Below are 23,488 nucleotides of genomic sequence, written 5' to 3' on the forward strand. Positions count from 1 at the left end.
TGTATTGAAGTCATAAATGTGCCCACTGAACAAATGCATGACGATAAGTGCTTGAATGTAAGATAAGGCGTTAAACATAACGACAAAGTCATGAGTATCCCGTTCAAGTCCGGTATTAGAGGCAGTCGTGAGATTTATTAAGATGGCGTCAAACACAGAACGATGAGGTGATGATGAGGAGAACCTGCGGGCGTGACACGTAACATGTTAGCTGGACACCGTCCGTTTGTAAGCTTGTTTGTGATGCTGGAGTTAGTGTCCTGATCCTAGATCAGCGTATCCGGGCGAGACTTCAGATACAGTAATTGGCTCTCGGGAGGATCGCTAACCATCGCTAACCACTGCTATAAGCAAAATAAAAGGCCTTTCTTAAAGAGAGGAGACGCACACCAGGGGACAGTGAAACATATGAGAGAACATCAATAACACAAGCCACCGGACTCATTTAGCAGGTCTAAAGTGACACAACACAGCAGGGAATACACTCCAAAGTCAAACCGATGGTTAATGTCAGTGTAGGGGAGCAAAAAGCAGTGACTAACTTAAATATATTTTCATTTTTCCAACATTTTTAGCATTATAGATTGACAAAACTACTGCTGGTAAGGGCCAGTTCATTTTAATCAACTTTTGTAGTCGATTAACTTGATTAATCACTGATCGTGTTCACATCTGTTTTAGAGAAATAATTTCATTTCTGATTTGAGTCACTGTTGCCTAGTGTTCATTTAGGTTCGTTTCTTCCGGCCGCTCATTTTTATGAACTGGTTTTAAAAAGTTTTGAAGATTCATTTGATTCATTACTCAAATTGGTTCATTTAGACAACTCATTTTAGTGAGTTGCTTCAAAAACAGATTGAATGATTCCTTTGAGTTATTATCACTCAATAGTGTTTTTTAGCAATTCATTTCAATCGACTGGTTCAAAATTTTTATTTACTGAATCATTCCTCCGATAGTGTTCATTTTGTTTTAACCAAATCGATTCATTCAGAAAAATTCAATGAAATTGTTCAGATTCAGTTTTTTTTTATATTCACTGCTTAGAAAAGTCAATTTGAGTTTTAGCGATTCAATTCATTCAGACACTTCGATTGACGCATTTAAAAAATAGACCATTTGAGCCAGTAGCTACTCAATAGTGTTCACAAAATTTAATTCCAACCAGTTTGATTTTTAATCAAGACAGATAATAGATTCATCAATTATTTTGAGGTATCACTCAAAAGTGTTTTGATTTGAAAAGTCCATTTGATTTAGTGATTCAATTCATTGCAATTTAATTTTGCAAAGATTCATTTGAGTCACAGTATTACATATTAAATTTTTGGTGGCACAATAAACATTTCTGTATTTACAAAGCATAATCATAAAAAAAAACTACTTCCCATTTTTTTGTGACATTAGCTATACTTTTAATGTACAATAAGTGAACAACTCTGAGACTGATGAAACAAAACCATTCTCAAATCGATTAATGGCAGTGTCCTATAAATCAAGCGAATGTAAGACAGAAAGAGTGTGACGTTTCATCACAACTCTTATTAGGATGTGATTCACAGGAAGCGGCAGGAACATGATGCCATCTGAGACCCGGCACGATGGCTAATGACTTGTTGGCCGAACACCTCAGGAGAGCCAGACCCGATCTAGCCTGAAGAGGTTCTTTATAAACCTAGCTTCACGAAAACAGCATTTGTGCCGCAGCCGACTCATTCATCACAAGCCCTCCAGCTTCTCCCAATCTCAAAGCCCAGACCCAATCTGCAGATGTGTTTTTGCATTTTCATTCAAAAGTGGGCGAAGTAGATGGCAAATGAGGCAGGCACCATACTCAAATATCATTGGGAGATAGTCTGATTAGCATTGTAGCCACATTAGTTTTAGCATGCCAGTTCATTTAAATTAAATGATTCAATTAAATGACCGCAGCATTTCAATTTTAAGTGTCAAAAATAGCAGTATTTTTTTAATGGTCTCACGTCGTTTAGTTTTATTAGTTACATTACATTTGATGTCTTATTTAAGGGTATTGATATCCTTATTGTGTTTGTCCCAGATACAGATGCTCTTTTTAACAATGTCACCCTTCGCCAGGAGTTTGATTGACAGGCGATCTGACCAATCATAATCCACCATCTGCAGAATCCGCCATTTTGTCCGACCTAGCGTTCAAGAGAGTTGGTAGGTGGACTTGAACTTGAAAAACGGTGTGTACTGACGAAACAACATTCCTTCTGATGCTCATTCATGTTTATTTGATGCTATAAATAGAAGAAAGAGATAATTGGAGGGCGTGGCTTGTCGGACATAGCGAAAGCAACTAAAGGGGGCGGATCTTTGCGAACGGGTCTGTTTAGCATAGTTTAGCTTTAGCATAGTTACCTTTATCTTTGCATATATTGATTCCAACTATTTTTTAGAATTTGAACCACATCAAATAACCAGAGTCAAAACATCTTCCACAAAGCATTATTGTCCTAAAATTAAACATGCCATTTACTCTAAAGTCTATTATCAAATATAGAGTACTTCAAAAGAGCGCATGACTAGACTAAAATAATCTACACCGCAGCATCAAACACACACAGCAGGGAAGAGGGAAATTTCGCCACAGAACAGCAGGAAGTATGTCAAATGAGCGCTACCATTAGGCACATCCTCCATATACACACTTGAAGATCAGTCAATGTGCAGTCTGGATATTCATAAATGATCAATGGAAATTAAAATGATGCTAATGAGAGAAAAAGGAAACGCCAAGCCCCTCAGCGCAATCAGGCCCACATCTCGGATTGAATGTACAAATGTGAAGGCAGAGAGACATTTATGGATGTCCACAGGCCTTACAAACTGGTTTCGGGGATATATAACATGGAGGACGCGGTCTGTTAGCATTGCTTTTCACTCCAAAACAGGAACAACGTTCATATGATGATGATGATTTATTTGTCCTCGAGAGGAAATTTGTTTCCACCATATATAAGTACATAATATAAAATAAACATTGCATATGAAGAGTTCAGATGCAAAAGCCTCTAAGTGCCATTTGAAATTTTCTTCTAGAATGATCATTTTTATCAAGCTTGTATATTTAAGTTCAGTGATTTTACTTACGTAAATAGCAATGATAATTACCTATTAATTGTTATTTAAGTGAAATTACTGAACTTAAATATACAAGCTTGATAAAAATCATCATTAAAGAAGAAAATTTCAAATGGCATTTAGAGGCTTTTGCATCTGAACTCTTCATATAGACGAATCCGGCGAAACTACCGGAAGTAAGCGGGCGCCATTACTGAGCTGTTGCTGGGTAGCGTTGCGCCATTGCCTCCTATTGTTTTAGTTGCAACTTGCGTCCACTGGAATAAACAGCCCGCGATTTACGACTGTCACTAACGTTACAACGTTATCCCTTGTATAATGTCGAGTGGGTAAACAGTTTCCGTTATAAATTGTTTCAATGGTGGCAGTAAAATTTTAATTTTGAAGAGAAAACATTGTGAATACCCCGGGTCGACTGCCCCTGTCTGGTGCCGTACGGTTTACAGATTTCCTGGGCGAGTACAAGACGTGGACATTCGCGTATAATAACAATTATTTAATGACATAAGTAAAAAAAATATAATAAATATGTGATATAGTGATCAGCAAAATCTCCTCTCTTGCTATTTTTTCTATTCAGTTAACATGCTATGGTCATTAAATGGCTTTCCTGAGCTAAATGAAACGTTATGTGACATAATTGTTTTCCTGCTGTTATATTGACCTCTTTCCATGGTTTAAAAACACTAATTGGTCGATATTATGTATACTTTCTAGCTGTAACGTTACCTTACACTTGCCTGTTGCAATGTGAAAATGAGATAAATAATGGACACAAATGAAAAACATGAATTTGATGAATAAATAAATAAATAGATAAATAACGTTAATCTGTAAGATCGTTTGTACCTCCAGTCACAGATCAAACCAACAAGTCATTCTGCCTGGCTGTAGCTGTCATCGAGGGTGAGTTTGCGTTATTATCACCGAGGTTTGTTTACATACCGGTGCATATGTCTATATGCCTGTGTAACAGCTCAGTAATGGCGTCGCCACAAGATGGCAGCCTACACAGAACGCTCGTCGGATTCGATTATAAACATCTACAACACTAACCCTAAAAACAAAACAAAAAAACAGCCAGAGAGCATACCTGACGTATCAAAAGCCGATTTCCTATGTATTTAGAGCTCGTATATAGATACAGGAACACAACTCTTATTAAACTTGGCCTTCCTACACATCGGTAACCTATACCTGTGGCCAGAAGGCAGAAGGATTCAATATTTGTGGGTGTTCGGAGTCATTTAAGATTTTTTGTGCCTTTCTCAACATGAATGTCGAGACACTATCACAATACTGCATTGATCTGCAAACAAATCCTCTCCCATTCTCACGCTTGGCACCAACTGGGCCAGCACCAGTGACTGATCCTGCGTCCACTTGGGCTTTCTTCTCCGTTTTGGCGAGTTCGATATCCACCGTCATTCAACTATTACATTACTTCAATGGGAACAACATTTCCTTGCTTTCAGTGGTCTATTTAGGCTAATAGGGTGTCAATTAACCAAGCAAGTGTTAATTCAAGTGTCGTTTTTCATTATTAGGCAAGTGGCGGTTTTCATCAGAGTATTGATTTAATTTAATTTAACTCACGACTTTTCTCTCTCTGCCTTTTTAGAAATACACTTCACTGGTCATATGCATTTCGATGACATTACTATTATTATTTTGAGTAGGACACAGACATGATTTGTTCAGATCCTGTTTGTCAGATGATTTGTTTGTTAATTCAATGATTTGTTGCGCCTGTGTTATGCCCCGCCATCTAACAACCAATCACCGTGATCATTGCGAGGAAGCTTGTGCATGAGAATTGACGTCATCCATAGCAATGAAGACTCGCTCTTAGTTTCGGAGTTGTCCTTTTTCTTTACTAAGAGTAGGTCTGAAAGGCTTTGTGAATAACTTTTAAAGGGATACTCCACTTTTTTTGGGAAATAGGCTCATTTTATAACTCCCCCAGAGTTAAACATTTGGGTTTTACCGTTTTCGAATATATTCAGCCGTTTTTTTTTTTTTTTTTGATATCTAGAAGAACATCAGTAACGAGACATTTTCTAGTCTCATTGACTTCCATAGTATATTTTTTGCCTACAATGGAAGTCAATGAGACCAGAAACTGTCTGGTTACTGTTATTCTTCTAAATATCAGAAAATCGGCTGAATGAATTTGAAAACGGTAAAACTTGACTGTTTAACTCTGGGGGAGTGGTAAAATGAGCCTATTTCCAAAAAATGTGGAGTATCCCTTTAAGAGAAAACTCCTAGCTAAAATATTTCAGTGCGATGTAGGAGTATTCCTAGTGGTAAGATAAAACTTTTTGTGAATACGGCCCCAGTTCCTTAGTCTTTAAATTATTGAGGTGCAGAAAGTTATCCTGTGTGCTGTAGAACGTTGATAGTCCAAAAAAAGAGTCATTATCCTCATTAAGTAGAGCAAGAATTGCTGTATCATCTGCATTTTTAAAATAATGAGTTGTTGTAAATGGACTCTGACAGTCATTTGTGTTGAGAATGAAAAGGAATGGGCTCAGTACACACCCCTGAGGGGCGCCAGTATTAAGGACAATGGTTGGTGATAATGCACTACCCACCTTAACCACTTGGGGTCTATTTTGGGTTTCCAGCACCAATATATTCATTTACGCCTACAATGTATCACCAAATGTAGCATTTTAAACAACAGTGCACCTTTTACCATATTACTTGGAGTATCGCAATAATATTGTATCATGAGTTACATACATCGTAACATCATATCATTACACCCCTATCTATTACCATTACTGGAACCATTACATTTGTTTAGAACCATTCCAGAACGCCAAAATTCCGAAAACGTTCGCTGTTAGCTGGTGTGTAGTCAAAGTACACACACTCAAATCCACCACAAAAACACTCGATCCCGCCATCTGGAAGAAGACTATCATCACTGTGCAGAAAGCAAATCGACTGCTAAACGACAGAGCATTCTAGTCATGCAGACACGCTCAAATTAAAGGCAAATAAAAAGCTTGCGGATGTTAAAGAGAAATAAATGCTCGGGCTCGGAGGCGGCCTCAGGGAACCAGAGAAATGGATATTGATTGGCTCTCACATAGCAGGCCAATCACAGCCACCGTAGCTGCATATTACATCGGGCCGAGCGTCCAGTCCTGACCTGATGGATTCTTCCCTGCTTGGCTCTATAGGCAGAAGAAAAGACAGATGGCTCTTTCATTTCGCTTTCAGCGTCCTTTTTCCCCCAGCATCCTTTTTCTTGCGATACATTAATAATGGCCAATAATCGTGTCTGTCCAATTATTTGTCCTCTAATCAAAGAAAAAGCTAAAAGGTTGCTTTCCAGCAAGGTCCGGGCGGATGTGTTAATGAATATGGGTTTGCTCGTGAGGTCATCTCTCATTGTCCATGAAAACACACAAATTGATCGTCCACGCATGAGTTCTGCTTCACACTGTGTGAACTCCCCCTTGCGTTCAGAGATTAAAAAACAACCTAGAATGGAAGTTAAAGAGATCATTTTGCATTATTTATTTATACTTATGTCGTTTAGAAGCTTTTTCGTCACAAAAGGAGACACTTTGAAGAATGCATTCGGTCGCTCTTTTCCATTCAACTGCAATGGGGACTCGATGTTTTAGGCTTCAAAAAGAACTTAAAAGTACCATAAAAGTAGCCTATCCCACACTAAACTATACTTTCAAGTCTTTGAAAGTAGCTTTGCATGAGCAACCAACCAAATTTAAATCAATACTCAGCGAAACTCTATCTGCCGTAGTTCTGCTTAGCCGGATTGTGAACATTTCATTCTTTTGAGTCGGATCTTTCCAATGAATCAAATGATTCAGCTGATAAAACCAGTTCACACTTGGCATGTTTGGTTGGATTAGAATTAGGGATGCTCCGATCGATCGGCCGGAGATCGGTATCGGCTGATAATAACATTTTATGACTCGACCGGTACTCACTAACTTGGCCGATCTTACAAACTGATCGCGATTTGATGACGTCAACGTGTGAGAGAAAGTATGATGCGTGGGGACTTAAATTATTTGGCGCGCAGTCATGTCTTCGCCGGTGTGGAACTACTACGATGTTTCGGAAAAAAAATGAAAAATTCGCTATTTGCTGTGTATTTTCCAAAGAAATCTCACGTGGAGGAACATTGTCCAAAACATTTAATTCAACGAACCTGATTTTTCACTTAAGAACGAGCCACCACGAGACGCATGGCGAATATGAAAAACTGGCAACTGCAAAAAAGGCAACGGTAACTAGTAATCTGACTCTCACTCAGCTTTATTTTGTCCTGCTCAGACTTGTATTGGACGATGTTAAAATTACATCAGACTTCTCCATTTTAGGAGACTAAATGTTTATTTTGTCCTCCACAGTATTGGACAATGTTTAAATAAACCTTATGGGCTGCATTGAACTGTTCCATTTTGTTTATTTGTCTTATATTAAGTCAATTAAGCATCGGAATCGGTATCGGCCGATCACCATGACAAGAAATCGGTAATCAGTATCGGCTGGAAAAATCCTGATCGGAGCATCCCTAATTAGAGTGCTCTGTCACTTATTTGAATAAGTGTGTCATCCTCGCAACAGATCTGTGTGTGTGTGTGTGTGGGTGTGACGCAGGAATTCCAGCCGACTCCTTTACACATTTTATAAGCTCTTCACGAGTTCTCAGCTGGTCAAAATACCATCATATGAAGCTACACACACACAGCGAGCGCATTTATCCCAGAACACAGCATTGTTATGGATGTTCGGTAAGTTGAGTCCATCCATAATAAAAGCCGACCAATCAGGTTGTGAATGAATCCTCCCTATGCCTTTAGGTTTGGTGTTAACCGGCTTTTTAAATTGTATTATATTGTTGTCTGAGGTCAACTTATGACGTTCGCTTGGTTTTTACATTCAAAAACATCAAAATGAATAAGTAATAGGCTATTTTCTACCCTAGTTTTGAGCCTAGATGAAAAATGCTCGGTTTTTGTGGGCGTGTCGCACTGAAGACTTGGAAGTAAACGCCCACTGCTGTGAGTGGATAACAGTTTTGCATATTATAATGAGTTTCGACTCACCCGTCGATGCACTTGGGGGAAATTGTTTTGAAAACGCCCAATGTTGTAAAATGGCAACCGGAATGATTCGACCACACATGTTCGACCCAGAGTCCGTGTGTTGCACAATTCCTGTCAGATCCAATGTAGACGGCACAGCACCGTTCTTTACTCTTAATCGGTCTGCAAATCCAGTCTTCTTTACAAAACAATCCTCAGTGAAATGAAGCGAACAGGCCGACAATGTTTTACCTCATCAGCTGGAACGTCAATCATTAAAAATAAAGTTTATCTATTGGAATCCAGAGGAAGCTTATGCAGCGACTGTCTTCTTCCACAACCAGGCGCTGCACAATATTCTGTATCGCTCTGTATCTCGATCCAGTTTGTCATCGCGAGGTAGGCTATGTTATTTAGCTATGCCTGTAACGGGTGAATCAAAACCAGCCGTGTTGAAGTAGGCATTGATCTCAGTCTGCCCCACTTTGAAAAACGAGTCGTTTGCTGAGCCTGGTGTCAATAAAAGCTTTGATTGGACTAACAAGGACCTTTTCAGTTCTGAAACTTACAGGATATTCTTATAATATGATGACCTCTTAGATGTCAAAACAAAAGCTCAAGGAAAATTTGATTTCTGAGTTCATCACCCTCTTAAAATGCCAATGTAAACGTTTGCTTTTTCTGGTTCGGACCAAGCGAACCGAACTAAAAGTGCAAACAAATCCTTAGTCTTCATTCATTTTAATTGCATGCAAAAGTACAATTTATAAATACCTTTTACTTTCCAAAGAACGTCACACAGGTTTGGTCACACAGAACACAATTATGCCAATTTTAATTGTTGGGTGAACTTTCCCTTTAACAAGGATCATTGACTTTATGCAAATTTAATACAGCGCTGTTCAGAAAGAATTCTCAAAAAGGAAGGACTCTCTCGGCTTGTGAGGAAAATCTGAGCATGAAGTAAAACGTTAGCAAACTCAGAAAGGAAACAAAACGAGGCCCGTCTCAGCCTGGATTAATGTGGAGAGCGAACGCTCTTTCACAAATTGATTTCTCTCTGGTAGAAACGGCGAATGTCCTTGCCTCGTATCAGTGGCGCTCTCGACTGATAAATCTTCCCGCCACTGGAGGATGGAAACTTTTGAAAGGACGTTGAATCCCTTCATACTCGTATTCCTCTGTCGGTCAGGCTCAGTAACATGAAAAACCCCGGCACTGTAAAGAAAATAATTGGACTTTGCTTGGTTTTTTAATGAGCCTGTCCTGTGGTTTGAGCGAAGTACAACTTAAATGATAAAAAAAAATGGACACGTTCACACGATAAGCCTCGGATCGACAAAATCCCCCCCTAAGACTGCATCCACAAAAGCCATCTGTGATCCTTCACAAAAATGCAAATAACTGAACAAGAGAAATGTGTGTTGTGGAGCTCTTTACTTATGGATATCACAAGGGGGCTGAAATGACATGACTTTCCTTCTTCTTTAGAGAGCTGGGAATAAAACAAAACCAAAAAAACATTCATATTTGAAATGTTTGGTGTGACGGCAAGGACACAGAAACTGCTCAATGACTGCCAGGCTTTCTAATACACCATCTCTGTGAGGACAAACTGAACCGAATATCAAGGAGAAGGAGTGGGAGATGGACGAGATGGTCACGATTCATTTGAGTGACAAACATGTCAGGAGAGTCTCCAGAGCGGTGCCAATGGGATCCAACTGGGAAACTGTCCGACTCTGAAGTTACTAAAGTCATTAAAGACTCCAGAGAGGGAATGAACAGTTCTACTATTACTGTAATCCAGGAGCACCAACCATGTGAAACCTATACTAAACTCCTGCTTTTACAAGTGAACACTGATTACTCATGACAGCACAATCCTTCAAACTCCAGACTTTAGCCTGATATGTCAAGCATGACCACTGTTGAGAAGACGAGGTAAAAGCTGATCTGATTTATTTATTTATTTTTTACAGGGGCCAGAAATGTTGTCGACACACCTCCATTATATATATATATATATATATATAGTATAATACATTAATAAAAACAATAACATCTGTAATATTTTAAACTCTCATTGTTAAATTTTAATATTCTTACCTAATAATAATAACTCTACTCTTATTAAAATTAGCCATCTTGAGTATCATAAATTTAGGTCATGATACCCACAGGTAAAACCACACACAGTAAAAACAAATGTAGCAATATTGTTTCTATGGTAACTAGAATGGTTTTATGGTATTTAATCAATCAACACATTTAGTATACTGTAAATACAAAAACTCACAAAACTATCTTATATCAAATGTATCTGCCATTTGCCCTATATTTTATTTAAAGTTCCCCTGTAGTCAATTATTGTTTCCCTTTAAACTAATTTTTAATCACCAAAATTACACATTTAAATGATTTTTTTTTCCTTGGAAAAATAGCTTGAATGTAACTCGACACTCGTGCCTCATTTAGAATACGCGGTCCTATGAATATGCAAATGAGCCCCGCCTCCACTCACTCAGCTCAGCGATCCACTGGTTGACGATCACACGTTGATCTGATTGGTTACAAGGTAGTGTGTGACGTCAGAAACACCAGCGATTTCAAACCGTGTTTTTGAGACTGTCTTTGGTTCACTGCAGTTTTAAGCAGAAAATACTCCGCAAATGTTGTTCCCATATGAATTTACACATGGTTTATCTTAAAGCATATTAAAATCACCACAAAGACATATAAACAACATTAAAAACTGGATTTCCACCACAGGGGGTACTTTAACGCTCAATACATGTCTACATTGATAACAATAAAATCCACATTTCTACTTCAATACCAAGTTTACAGTTAGTGTAAATCCATGGTAAATGTTGGTGATTTGGTGATTGAAAAGTATTCTGGATTGTTAGTTTTTCCGCGTCAATGTTGTCGAGAACGCCCGCAATGATTTCAAATAGTTTAAATCACCAAGGGGTTTGTGTTTGTGTCGGAGACGTCTGAGCGCTTCTCACTGAGCTGTTTAGTGGTCGCGCGATCGAGAGCTCACGCTGCGCTGAGACATAAATGGTCCGTGTGCCGCTTTTGGCGCGTTTAATGTTTCTCATAAGCGACAGAAATGGCAGTGCTTATCAGTGATCACATTTAGTTTCACTCTCGGTTTACTGCAACACCTGGCCTAAAATCTAAGTGCTGTCAGCTTGTGTTGGCACTGGGAAACTGCATGATTTGTAAATGATGCACGGCGGGCCACATATAATGTATTCTAAAAGACAAGCTGCGGGCCTTTTAAAATGTATCCCCGGGCCACAATTGGCCAGCGGGGCTGGACCTCGGACACTGCTCCGATGGTACAACTATGAATGTAAAATCCAGGCTTAACTGGATTCAAAATCAATAAGGCAGAAAATCATAGCGCTATTGGGTTCACGAATGTGTGAGGAACTCGGATTAACCGATTGATCAACTTAAAGAGTCTTAATGAGGGAAAATGTTTGAGCCTAAAGGAAAAAACATCAACGACATTAACTTCAAAAAGATAAAAATGTGCACGTGCGGATTAGAGTCCTGCTTCCGAATGATGCAACCTTCGTACAATTCCCTAGAAAAGCATCTAAATGCATCATATATATCTCTCTAGCAAAATAATCAATTTGCACAGTTCCTGAGACTCACTCCTATCCCTATGTGCATCACACAATACATTTATAGTGTTTTGCCACCTCTTTTTTCAGAGCTTGACAGCCTGTGGTCTCCAAACATTTCTTGTTTCAGATAATAAAGACACGGATGACAAGGATTACATGAATTTATAATATCTCATTAAAATGAACAACTCATCGGTAGTCTTGTGTTGACAAACTGACATATTTTGTATTCTTTCCTAGTCTATATCTCATGCACAGATGGAGGCTTTCATGGTTTAATACATCATTCTTCATGTGAGCATGGCGTGTGCATACGTGTGGAGACTGACCTCTTCTTCTCGGATTCGTGTTTGCTGAGCAGTTTCTGCAAGCCTCCGCTCTTGAAGCCTTGCGAATGTGATGCCGGAGCTCCTACTGTGACCACATCATAGAAGGAATCTGTGGAGGAAACAGCAAACATCCTTCAGCAGGCCTTACAAATCACAAGCAAGCCCACGGCGCACCGTTTACGTCTTCTTTTATGTGCTTTCCTGTTGTTCTGCGAATACATCCACACAGCCTGCTCCAGCTGAAGACCCGTGATGCATCTATTGAACACGGTGTGGAGTGGAACCACGTGCTGTTTAGACATATTTAAATGTGTGAAGCGTTTCAACAATGGAGATCGCCTGGTAACCATCTACATATACAGTTACTACTCAGTACATAGTGTACTTTTGCTTTCTGCAGTCGCCATTCATTGTTTACATGCTCAGCTTTTGTTTCAATAATCCCGATTGGTGAATCTGAATGTAGTGTTTACATGAACGCTAAACAAGTGATCGGTTGATGTGCGTTTTAACATCGCTAAGAAAATTCCCGCTCCTCCGTGAGAGATACGAGACCGGGCCCTCACTCGTCCCGCTCGCCGCAGGAAACATGACGAATGGCGACTGTAGAACGCAAAAGCCGAATCCCGGACATTTTGGGCGATCTCGAAACACATTTTCGGGCAGACTCGTCACGGAGACTCACTAGTAGCCTAGACTTGTTGTTTAACTACTGCGCTCTGTTACCGGTAGGCGTGGCCTCTTAGGGAAGCGAAGCAAGTGCATTCTGGGAGATGTTGTCTTTCATCCACATGAGCCAAAAATACATTTTCTGGCTTTTCTCAGACTAGAAAGCTCCAAATTCAAAATTAATTTCACATTTCTTCTACATAAATGACCCATTTTAAATACGCATTCATCTTTCCAGAGGTGAAGTATCCCTTTAATATACTGTATACACAACATCCTGACATTCATTACCCGACATCAGTGTTGTGCAAGTTACTTCCAAACTGTAATACATTAGGTATTAATTGTTACTGTTATTTAAAAGTAATTCATTACCTTACAATATTACTGTCTCAGAATTGTAATGCGTTACATTACTCATGTATTACTTTTGAGTTACTTTTACCAAAATAACTAAGTAGAACAACTTTGGGGCTGTAACGATATGCAATATGAAACCGAAATCGCAATTCGCCACACGACTCAGATCCACGAACAGAATCGCGACACACCTCTTCCAACTCCAGCGTTGTTCTCCTTACCGTCCATATCCAATGCTGCCTTATCTTTAAATTAGGCTATTAGTATTATTTGAAGTTAACATTATAAAATACGTAGACCTACACCACAAAACTAGTTAAGGAGCATTATGGACATGACATTTGCAGTCAAAACTTGAAATAAAAATTCTCAGAAAATACATGTATTGAAACGTATAGGCTACTTCCTCAAAGGACTCCAGACATTAGACAAATATCAGTCTATGTTTTATTTTTAATATTCGGGAAAAGACACACATTCATGCGTGACAAAAAAAAAATAGGAGGCAAAATATATTTTTTGTAATTTTGTTAATTGCACTGCGCAAATCGGATGAGGAAGGGTTGGCTCTCCAGTTTCCATAGAACTTAAAATATTCATTTTATTGTAGTTTTCGTGTTCGCATTTATGAGGAAAAAACAATGTTACAGACGCGACCGCTCTGAACTGGCACTAAAAGACTGCTTTAAAACTTTCACATAGTCTGTTGCCTTTAAGAAGCAAAAAGCAGACAATACACTGTAATACAAGCCTCACTGAACATGTAACGAGTGAAATATTACTGAAAATTGATTAGTAATGCCTTACACTACTGCGTTACAGCAAAAAGTAATATGTTACTGTAATGTATTACTTTTGTAATGCGTTACACCCAACACTGCCCAACATACACTGAATGAAAGTGGCAGCCAGACGATTCACAGATGAAATTTGCAGTGGTTTTATTTTTACACCCACTTTTACACTAACTGAGGCCCATTTTCATGATTCCACATCGATTTCCCAAAAAATGAATGCGAAATATATTGTGTGCGGTCACTGTGGAGGTCATACACTGCATCTGCAGTATTTCTGCTAGATATATGCAAGGTCAACTAATCGGCTCCACGGGAAGTGAGCGCAAAAGATTAAACAGAAAATAATGATTCAGCTCCCTTCAAACGCGCTGACCCCGAAACACCGGCATCGTGACGCTTATAAGCTTCGTTCCTTCGCTAATGACGACGAGGTTCTTGTGCGACGACTCGCATCCCACCCTCGCGCTCTCGCTGCTCCCCGGCCTCTTCAGGAGACTCTAATTGGCTGCTTCACAACAGTGCACCCACACGATGAATACAGTGGCATATATACGGGTCAGGATCATCCGTCACGCATGGCCCAATTTGGAGGCGATTTGTGCAGGTTCCTGCAGGCTCTATAAATGGAGGCTCTGATCCGAGGGGCTCAGGCACCTGTGTCTCTCCGTGCTGGAGAGGAATTGTTTGCAGAGGACTGGAAAGCTTTAAAGTAGGGCTGTCAGTTCAACATGTTAATTTACTGCAATTGATTCTGCACTGTATGAAGGTAAACACAATCATGACACTTAAAGGGATAGTCCACCCAAAAAGATCAGTGTCATCGTTTACTCAACCTAATGTAGATCCAAACGTGTCTTTCTTTCAATTATGGCACATAAAAGCAGATATTTTGAAGAATGCTGGTGACTAAACTGTTTTGGTTCCCATTGACTTCCATAGTATGTGCAAAACTCAATCAAAGTCAATGGGCACTGAACCTTGTTTGTTTGTGTTCTGCCGAAGAGAGAAATGCATTAAGGTTTGGAAATAATGAGCAGTGTTGGGGAAAGTTACTTTTAAAAGTAATGCGTTATTGCGTTACTCCCTTAAAAAAGTAACTAATTGCATTACTTAATTACTTTTTTAGAGTAATTACATTCATTTTTCGTTATTTGATCACTTTTCACTTATGAAAATCACTTTTCATAATTCATAATGTCAGTTCAATGCTTAGTCTGGTGCAATGTACCTTAATCTTCAGGCACGTTTCTGAAAAAAATTTCCGTGGCTTTTGTCTGTGATTATTGTAATGTGATTAACGTGATTATTGCAGTTAGTTGAATTATAGCATTTATAATAACGTAATTAATTAGATCAACAGTTTTAATTTGATTGACAGCTCTAGTCAATGTGAAATTGTTTCTGAAACGTATTTTAAAGTGAAATAGGCCATTCAATTATAAGCGCAAGGTGAGGCTTTACATTTGAATGTGTGTATAGCTTTAGAAAGAAACACACTTCCATATCTTTAAAAAGCGACATTTGAGAACCGGTTTATGGTCCTTAAGAGCAGCTAAGTGCTTGTCAGCGCTAGACGAAAGAGAAAAAGAAAAGCATAGATGGCATGTTGTTGGTAAGAAGCAGATGTTAAAGGCTATAGTGTGTAAAGTGCCACTGTCACACCTCAGGACTTCTGTTTGAGGCTGTCAACAAAACCGGTGTGTGTTTGTGTCTTTAAAGATGCAGCACCATTATTAACATGAATCCAGTTTAATTAGGAGAGGATGTCTGGCTTTAAACGTTGATTCTGTCATTCTTCTGTACATAAATATCATAATTTAAAATTGGCAATCAATCACCTTATTCAAAATTGATTTTTTATTTAAAAAGCATTCATGTTCATATTATATCCTATTATATACAGTGACACAAGTGTTTATAATATATACTGTCATAAAAGTTCAGGGACTTTACTGAACCATTTTATGAAATTAAATTGTTAAAAAAGAACAATCTTTTAAATGGTTTATATATATACACCGGTGAAACTCGGGAATTAAAAGGTTAAACTGATATATTATATAGACTATAGGAGATATTTCAAGCCTTAATATGTTATAATTTGGATGATTATGTCTATGTCTTACAGCTCAAGAAAACCCCAAAGTGAACTGTTTTTATAGAGTATCTTCTTATTAAAGGGTCTGTACTCTTACAAAGTTCTCAATGCTTCGTCAATGTATGGACCCTCATTATGTTACTGTGTTAGTGTGGGGCTATTTTGATCCTTGTTAGTGGTATAAACAAGCGATTTCTATTTAGTTAGTAAATGCCCCCAGTACTAGCATTATACGCTTAACACTTATTAGAGATAAAACTATTTACATTCGATTATCATGAAAACAAATCTCAGACTACGGTTGACTAGGTACCGATGTTTTATTAGACCAAGGGTTCATTTTGCGGCAGAGTTCTCCTTTAAGGAAAAATAATGCGACAAAAAGAAATCAAGAGACATTTAGAACAGATTCAAAAATGTGTGATTAATCGCGAGTTAACTACGACATCAATGCGATTAATCGCAAGTTAACTGATATTCATGCGATTAATCACGAGTTAACTATGACATTAATTTGATTAATCGTGAGTTAACTATGACATCAATGCGATTAATCACGAGTTAACTATGACATTAATTCGATTAATCGTGAGTTAACTATAACATCAATGCGATTAATCGCAAGGTAACTATGACATTAATGCGATTAATCGCGAGTTAACTATGACATTAATGCGATTAATCGCGACTTAACTATGATATTCATGCGATTAATCACGAGTTAACTATGACATTAATTCGATTAATCGTGAGTTAACTATAACATCAATGCGATTAATCGCAAGGTAACTATGACATTAATGCGATTAATCGCGAGTTAACTATGACATTAATGCGATTAATCGCGACTTAACTATGATATTCATGCGATTAATCACGAGTTAACTATGACATTAATTCGATTAATCGTGAGTTAACTATAACATCAATGCGATTAATCGCAAGGTAAGTATGACATTAATGCGATTAATCGCGAGTTAACTATGACATTAATGCGATTAATCGCGACTTAACTATGATATTCATGCGATTAATCACGAGTTAACTATGACATTAATTCGATTAATCGTGAGTTAACTATGACATCAATGCGATTAATCACGAGTTAACTATGACATTAATTCGATTAATCGTGAGTTAACTATAACATCAATGCGATTAATCGCAAGGTAACTATGACATTAATGCGATTAATCGCGAGTTAACTATGACATTAATGCGATTAATCGCGACTTAACTATGATATTCATGCGATTAATCACGAGTTAACTATGACATTAATTCGATTAATCGTGAGTTAACTATGACATCAATGCGATTAATCGCAAGGTAACTATGACATTAATGCGATTAATCGCGAGTTAACTATGACATTAATGCGATTAATCGTGAGTTAACTATGACATCAATGCGATTAATCGCAAGGTAACTATGACATTAATGCAATTAATCGCAAGTTAACTGATATTCATGCGATTAATCACGAGTTAACTATGACATTAATTCGATTAATCGTGAGCTAACTATGATATTAATGCGATTAATCGTGAGTTAGCTATGACATCAATGCGATTAATCGCGAGTTAACTATGACATTAATGCGATTAATCGTGAGTTAACTATGACATTAATGCGATTAATCGTGAGTTAACGGTGACATTAATGCGATTAATCGCGAGTTAACTATGACATTAATGCGATTAATCGTGAGTTAACTGTGACATTAATGCGATTAATCGCGAGTTAACTATGACATTAATGCGATTAATCGCGAGGTAACTATGACATTAATGCGAATAATCGCAATTAAATATTTTAATCATTTGACATCACTAGTATATACGTTTTTTTATGCTGTGTATATATTCAGTACGCTTGCTAACAATCCAAACACAGCCCTAAAACATGAACAGAGGGAATCAGAAAGCCTAGCACGCACCTGTTTTCCTCGGACACGTCACCCGCATCCTCTGTGTGTGCAGGTTGATGGGAACGAACTCCAGATATTTCTGGCCTTTGCTGCAGCTGGGCTTGAACGACGGGCCTGGGAAAGATCACCAAAAGCCAAGCGTTTAAACATAATCTGGTTCAGACATCGTTAAAGAGCAAAACAAACAGGCAGAAGAGCACACACAAACAGCGAGGGGCTTTGCCATCTGCTTCTGTTGATTTACAGCTTCATGCAAACACACACACGTTTACTATTAGTCCGAGTTTGCATGCGTACAAAGCGACGACCTGATCAAATGAACGCCATGTTGGTCTGATTAAAAGAATAAAAAAGAAGGCAATTAAACATCAATTAAAAGCGAGAGCCTTCAAGCAAAGGCCTTTCATTTAGACGTGTGAATGAGGTCTTTCGCACAGGACACATAAAAGAAGTCCTGGATGACCTTGAGTGACTCGTGCTTTAGTAATGACCGATGAGAGACACGCCGCGATCTGATCACAGGCTGTTACAAATATCACTCTCCCAAATACCAGCTCATTTCTTCTTAAATCCACTAAGCACCGGATTTCGCTGAAATTAGGCACCACCTGCTTTGTGCAAAAACAACCCAATTAAAATCTTAAGAAACGGATACTGTAAGCCCCTATGGCGAAGCAAATATCGCCCAGCGACACACGGCAGGCTTTTGATCCCTTCAATGTAATATATGCAAATATAGCCGACAAAGACGCTTTGAAATGTTATCAGCACTCCTAATAACTTTCAAACCGAACAACTTATCTGAGCAACTGTGCTGCGAGGAGACAAAGAGGTGATGGAAATAAACTGGTGATAAATAAATTAGAGTGTAAAAATGCCGGGTTCTTATAACAAACGGCAGCTACGAAAAATAATTATTGCATTTTTGCATGCTTTTTATGATATTATTCCTCTCCAAGTTTATATGATTAGGCTCTCAATTCTCCGATTTTTTTTTTCTTTATCACAAAAGTACTAAAATCCATCAACTGTGTTGGCTAAGTTACTTTAAAGTCCCCCTGTGTTGAAAATCAAGCCTTTAATGTTGTTTTTATGTCTATGTGGTGTTTTTAATACACTTTAATAATGATAAACCATGTGCAATTCATAAAACTGAGTATTTTCTGCTTAAAACTGCAGTGAACCAAAGAACACAAAAACACGGTTTGAGATCGTTGGTGTTTCTGACGTCACACACTACCTTGTAACCAATCAGGTCAATGTGTGATCAGGTCAAGCGAGTGAGTAGAGGCGGGGCTCATTTGCATATTCATAGAACCACATACTAAATGAGGCAAGGGTGTCGAGTTACTCTTGAGCTATTTGTTTTTAAATGTCATTTTGGTGATCAAATATGAGTTAAGGAATAAAATGATTTACAGGAATTAATTACTAGCTTCTAATTAGATTAAACATTTTAATTAGCTTACTGTACTAATTCTAAAAAGTATTGGATTGCATATTACTAATTACTTTCTAAATGACATATCAACCATGTTGAACAATACAAGGATAGACATAAAAATCAAATAAATAATATAACATTCATAAATTATTCTTAAACTGACTAAAGTATTTCAAGGGAGAAGCTTGCCTTAAAAAAGAGACGTTAAATTCTTATGTTTAATGCGCTATTGTTTCTATATAGAATTGTTCTATAATCTATAAAGTATTTAAAGCAATTACATCAGAAGTAACTGTAAAGAAAAGGGAAGAGTAATCCCTTACTTTACCTTTTCAAGGGAAAAGTAATTCAGTTAGTAATCGTTAAACCCAACACTGAGCAGAAACTACTGTGTATAAATACTTTACATTTAGTTTACAAATTAAACAAACAATTATTAAACCAAAAACAAACAAATTTTGGTGAAATTGTCAAGAAAATAAAGTCAATGCAAAAATTCATGGTTTTAAAACAGGCTTCATTTTGATAATAGGCTTTCATTTTATTTCATGCAAAACTTAAAACCATATTTAAGCCCATATTAAGTATATAATCCATATTATCAATGGTGATTCTCCTTACTGTTTACAAAAATATGTTAAAATATATATATTACAAGAATATAAAAATATATATTACAAAAATACGGAAGTGTTTTAATTGAATTAATTAAGTACCATAAATACTACTACTATAATTTATAATGGAATAAATAAATACGTACATACATAAATTGTGGAAACTGGCATGAAAATAATGATGCGCAAACATTTGTGAAGGCCTTTAAATAACATAACAAAAATCATATTATTATTCTCAATGGTGATTCTCATTACTGTACTACTGTATCTTCATTACAAACATAAAGATTGTTTAAATATTTAAAGAAGTACTATATACTACTATGTATAAACACTTTACTGAAAAATGTTCATTAATAATAATAATAATAATGGCTAAAACTAGTGATGTTCTTAAAGTAGGCTTAATTTTGATAACAGCCTTTAATCTATTTTCATGCGAGACGAAATATGATCAGGGATTCACCCATATCGCGTGTGAGCGCTTTAACACGTGACAGCACGTTCTCATTGGACACCAAACGGACTCTTGAGATAGTGAAGTCCTTTGATAATAACATGATCGTACTCAAAGGCTCTGTTGCTTTAAAACCCTGAACATCAATTAAAGGTTAAACACCCCCGCCAGAGCCCACTGAACACCACAATTCACCAGCGAGCCACCACAACAGCTCAATAAATAGACATCGCAGCCGCCACGGCTTGGACGAAACGCCCTTTATATTTATGATAAAACATAACCGAGGAAGGAGAAAGTAAATAAATGAAGCGTAGCATCCACACTGAAGCATGACCTGTGCCTAGAAACAAGTTTGACCCCTGTTAAATGTAAAATGTACATGGTGAAACTTTTAACAAGGCATATATTCACTATATTCGGTGGGTCAGAAGCACGGATATAAATTAGATACCGTCACACACACATATATATATCATGCTGAGAGGTTCTTTTGCTTACTGTGTAAACGTTGTGTAAACTTGATCTAATGAGTGCATCTTTAAGCGGCACTGACGCCGAGTCCCGAGACTGAGCTGTCAGTGGGACAGATGTGCTCACTCCTGGGACACGGGCTAATGGAGGCGGGCAATCCAGCCGTGGCGGAGGAATTAGCCCCATCACACACACCATCTGCCCCGCGCAGGTGCTGGTCGAGGGAAACCCCAGGAAAACTGACCACCCGTCCACATCCTGTGACTCAAACCTTATTACACTCTTAAAAGTGAAGGCTCTTTATTTGGGATCGATGGTTCCATTAAGAACCTTCAACATCCATGGAATCTTTTCATTCCACAAAAGGTTCTTTATAGCGGAAATATGTTCTTTAGATTTTTTTTAAATGTTTTTCACACTAAGAAAAACACACACACAAAAAAAAAACGGTTATTTTAAAGGATTAGTTATTAAAATTTTCTGATTATAGAGTGGCAAAGTGATAAAGATTTTTTGTAGGACAACTCGGAAGTTAGCGGCGCATGGGTTCCCTCCATCGAAAAGCTTTGCATATTCCTCATAGACTTTTGGAAAATCGCAAAAAATAAGATCTGTGTTCAACAAAGAGTTGTGACCCTTAAGCCCGGAACACACCTAAAATGCTAACTCACTTCCGCGTTTTGGCCTACAGAGTGACATCATAGCTTCGGCACTCTATTGCGTCATCCAAGATGTTCGTGTCTTTCTTTCTTCAGTCGAATAATAAATGAATAAATGGAGGAAAACATTTGATTCCAGGATTTTTCTCCATTTAGTGGACTTCAACGGGAACCTATGGAAGCTTGTTTCCGCCACGGAATAAAACATTTGAAAACTTTTTGACCACAAATGCTGGTTTTGCATTAGCTGTGATGCGCCGCACATTATTATGTCATCACCTTGAAAGGTCGCGCGTGACGTAGGCGGAAGTACCGAACTAGTGTTTACAAAGCGAGCAAAGACTCAAAGTAAAAAAAAAAAGATAAATAAAATGTAAAACAACGGCGTCGGACAATTTTGAAGTTGGAAAAAATTCGTTTTTTCGCCCTAGCCTACATTTTCCTCCTACGTCAGGTTACTTTACGCGTGAAGTCGTGTACAAGCAAGACGAGCATTTGTAGTTAAAAAGTATATGAATGTTGCTTTTTTTTTTTTGAAAATGAGTGATGGTTTGTCTAGATAAGACCCTTATTCCTCGACTGGGATCGTGTAGAGACTTTGAAACTGCAATTTGGACTTTCAACCCATTGGAGAAAAATCCTGTAATGTTTTCCTCAAAAAGCTTCGTTTCTATTCGACTGAAGAAAGAAAGACATCTTGGGTGACATGGGGGTGAGTAAATAAATTATCAGGAAATTTCAACTCTGAAGTGAACTAATCCTTTAAGAACCGTTCTCTGAAAGGTTCGGTAACACTTTACTTGAAGGGGTGTGCGTAAGACTGACATGACGCAACTGTCACAAAGTGTCATTAGCTCAATTATGACATTTTTAATGCAAATATGACATTGTTTTACATCCAAACCTGTCATAAATATGTAATAAACATAATGATCAAACTTAAGAAACCACTTATCTTTATGGGTTAAAATGATGTGGTTGGCTTTGACATTGGCTGTCATGAGGCCATTATAACTGTGTCGTGAATATTTTTCGTGAGCTCAACTACAGTGGTACTAATTGAATGTGTCATTAATAAGTTATAATGGCCTCATGACAGCCAATGTCAAACCCAACCACCTGACAGTTTAATGTCATGTTAATTAATAAAGCTAGGCGGTTTCTTAAGGTTGATCATTAATCTGCTATGTCATGTTTATGACAGGTTGTGTTGTCTTAGTAATGTCAAGTTGTCATGACAAAGACACTGACAGGTTATGATGTATTGGTTTATGTCAAGTTGTCAACAATGTCATATTTGCATTAAAAATGTCATAATTGAGCGAATGACACTTAATGAAACCATGCGTCATGTCATGGTTATGAAGGTGTCATGTCAGTCTTACGCACCCCTTCAAGTAAAGTGTTACCAAAGGTTCTTTTGGGAACCAAAAATGTGTCTTCTATGGCATGAAACCTTCATTTTAAAGTTTTGTTAGCATTTAATTTAACATTTATTTAAATTCAAATAACAAACATTACATTTTTTTCTGGTTTTAGATTTAGTTAACTCTAATAACCCTGGTGCCGGGTGTCATCATTCATGTTTCCTTGCTTCCAGCTCAGACAGCACTGAGAAAAATACATACAACACTGCCGGCACAAACGCCTCTGACTGATTCAGATGTGCTCCTGCTTCGCGGGAGGGATCTTATGCAGAGCATTTCCAGGGGTTTCCACCCGCCAAACAGGCACCGGAGTCCCGGGGCAACGGCAGCAGGAGGGTCCCGTGGAGTCTGCGGCCTGGAGGCTCACAGACGGTCTGTGGTTTCACAACGCTTC

At 37.9% G+C, this 23,488-nt stretch overlaps 1 protein-coding gene across 9 annotated transcripts in view; it reads right to left on the reverse strand.

Moving 5' to 3' along the window:
* Positions 1-23,488, reverse strand: part of inpp4b (inositol polyphosphate-4-phosphatase type II B) — a 237,456-nt gene that overhangs the window by 73,034 nt on the left and 140,934 nt on the right. For all 9 annotated transcript variants that reach the window (XM_089131969.1, XM_089131970.1, XM_089131965.1 and 6 more), the window contains 2 exons: positions 18,023-18,127; positions 12,160-12,268 (listed from right to left, as the gene is read on the reverse strand). In XM_089131969.1, the coding sequence (XP_088988095.1) occupies positions 12,160-12,268; positions 18,023-18,127 (214 nt within the window). The remainder of the gene's footprint in view (positions 1-12,159; positions 12,269-18,022; positions 18,128-23,488) is intronic.

The sequence above is a fragment of the Pimephales promelas genome, chromosome 6 (genome assembly GCF_988280905.1).
Source record: "Pimephales promelas chromosome 6, fPimPro1.hap1.1, whole genome shotgun sequence".
Lineage (NCBI taxonomy): Eukaryota > Metazoa > Chordata > Actinopteri > Cypriniformes > Leuciscidae > Pimephales > Pimephales promelas.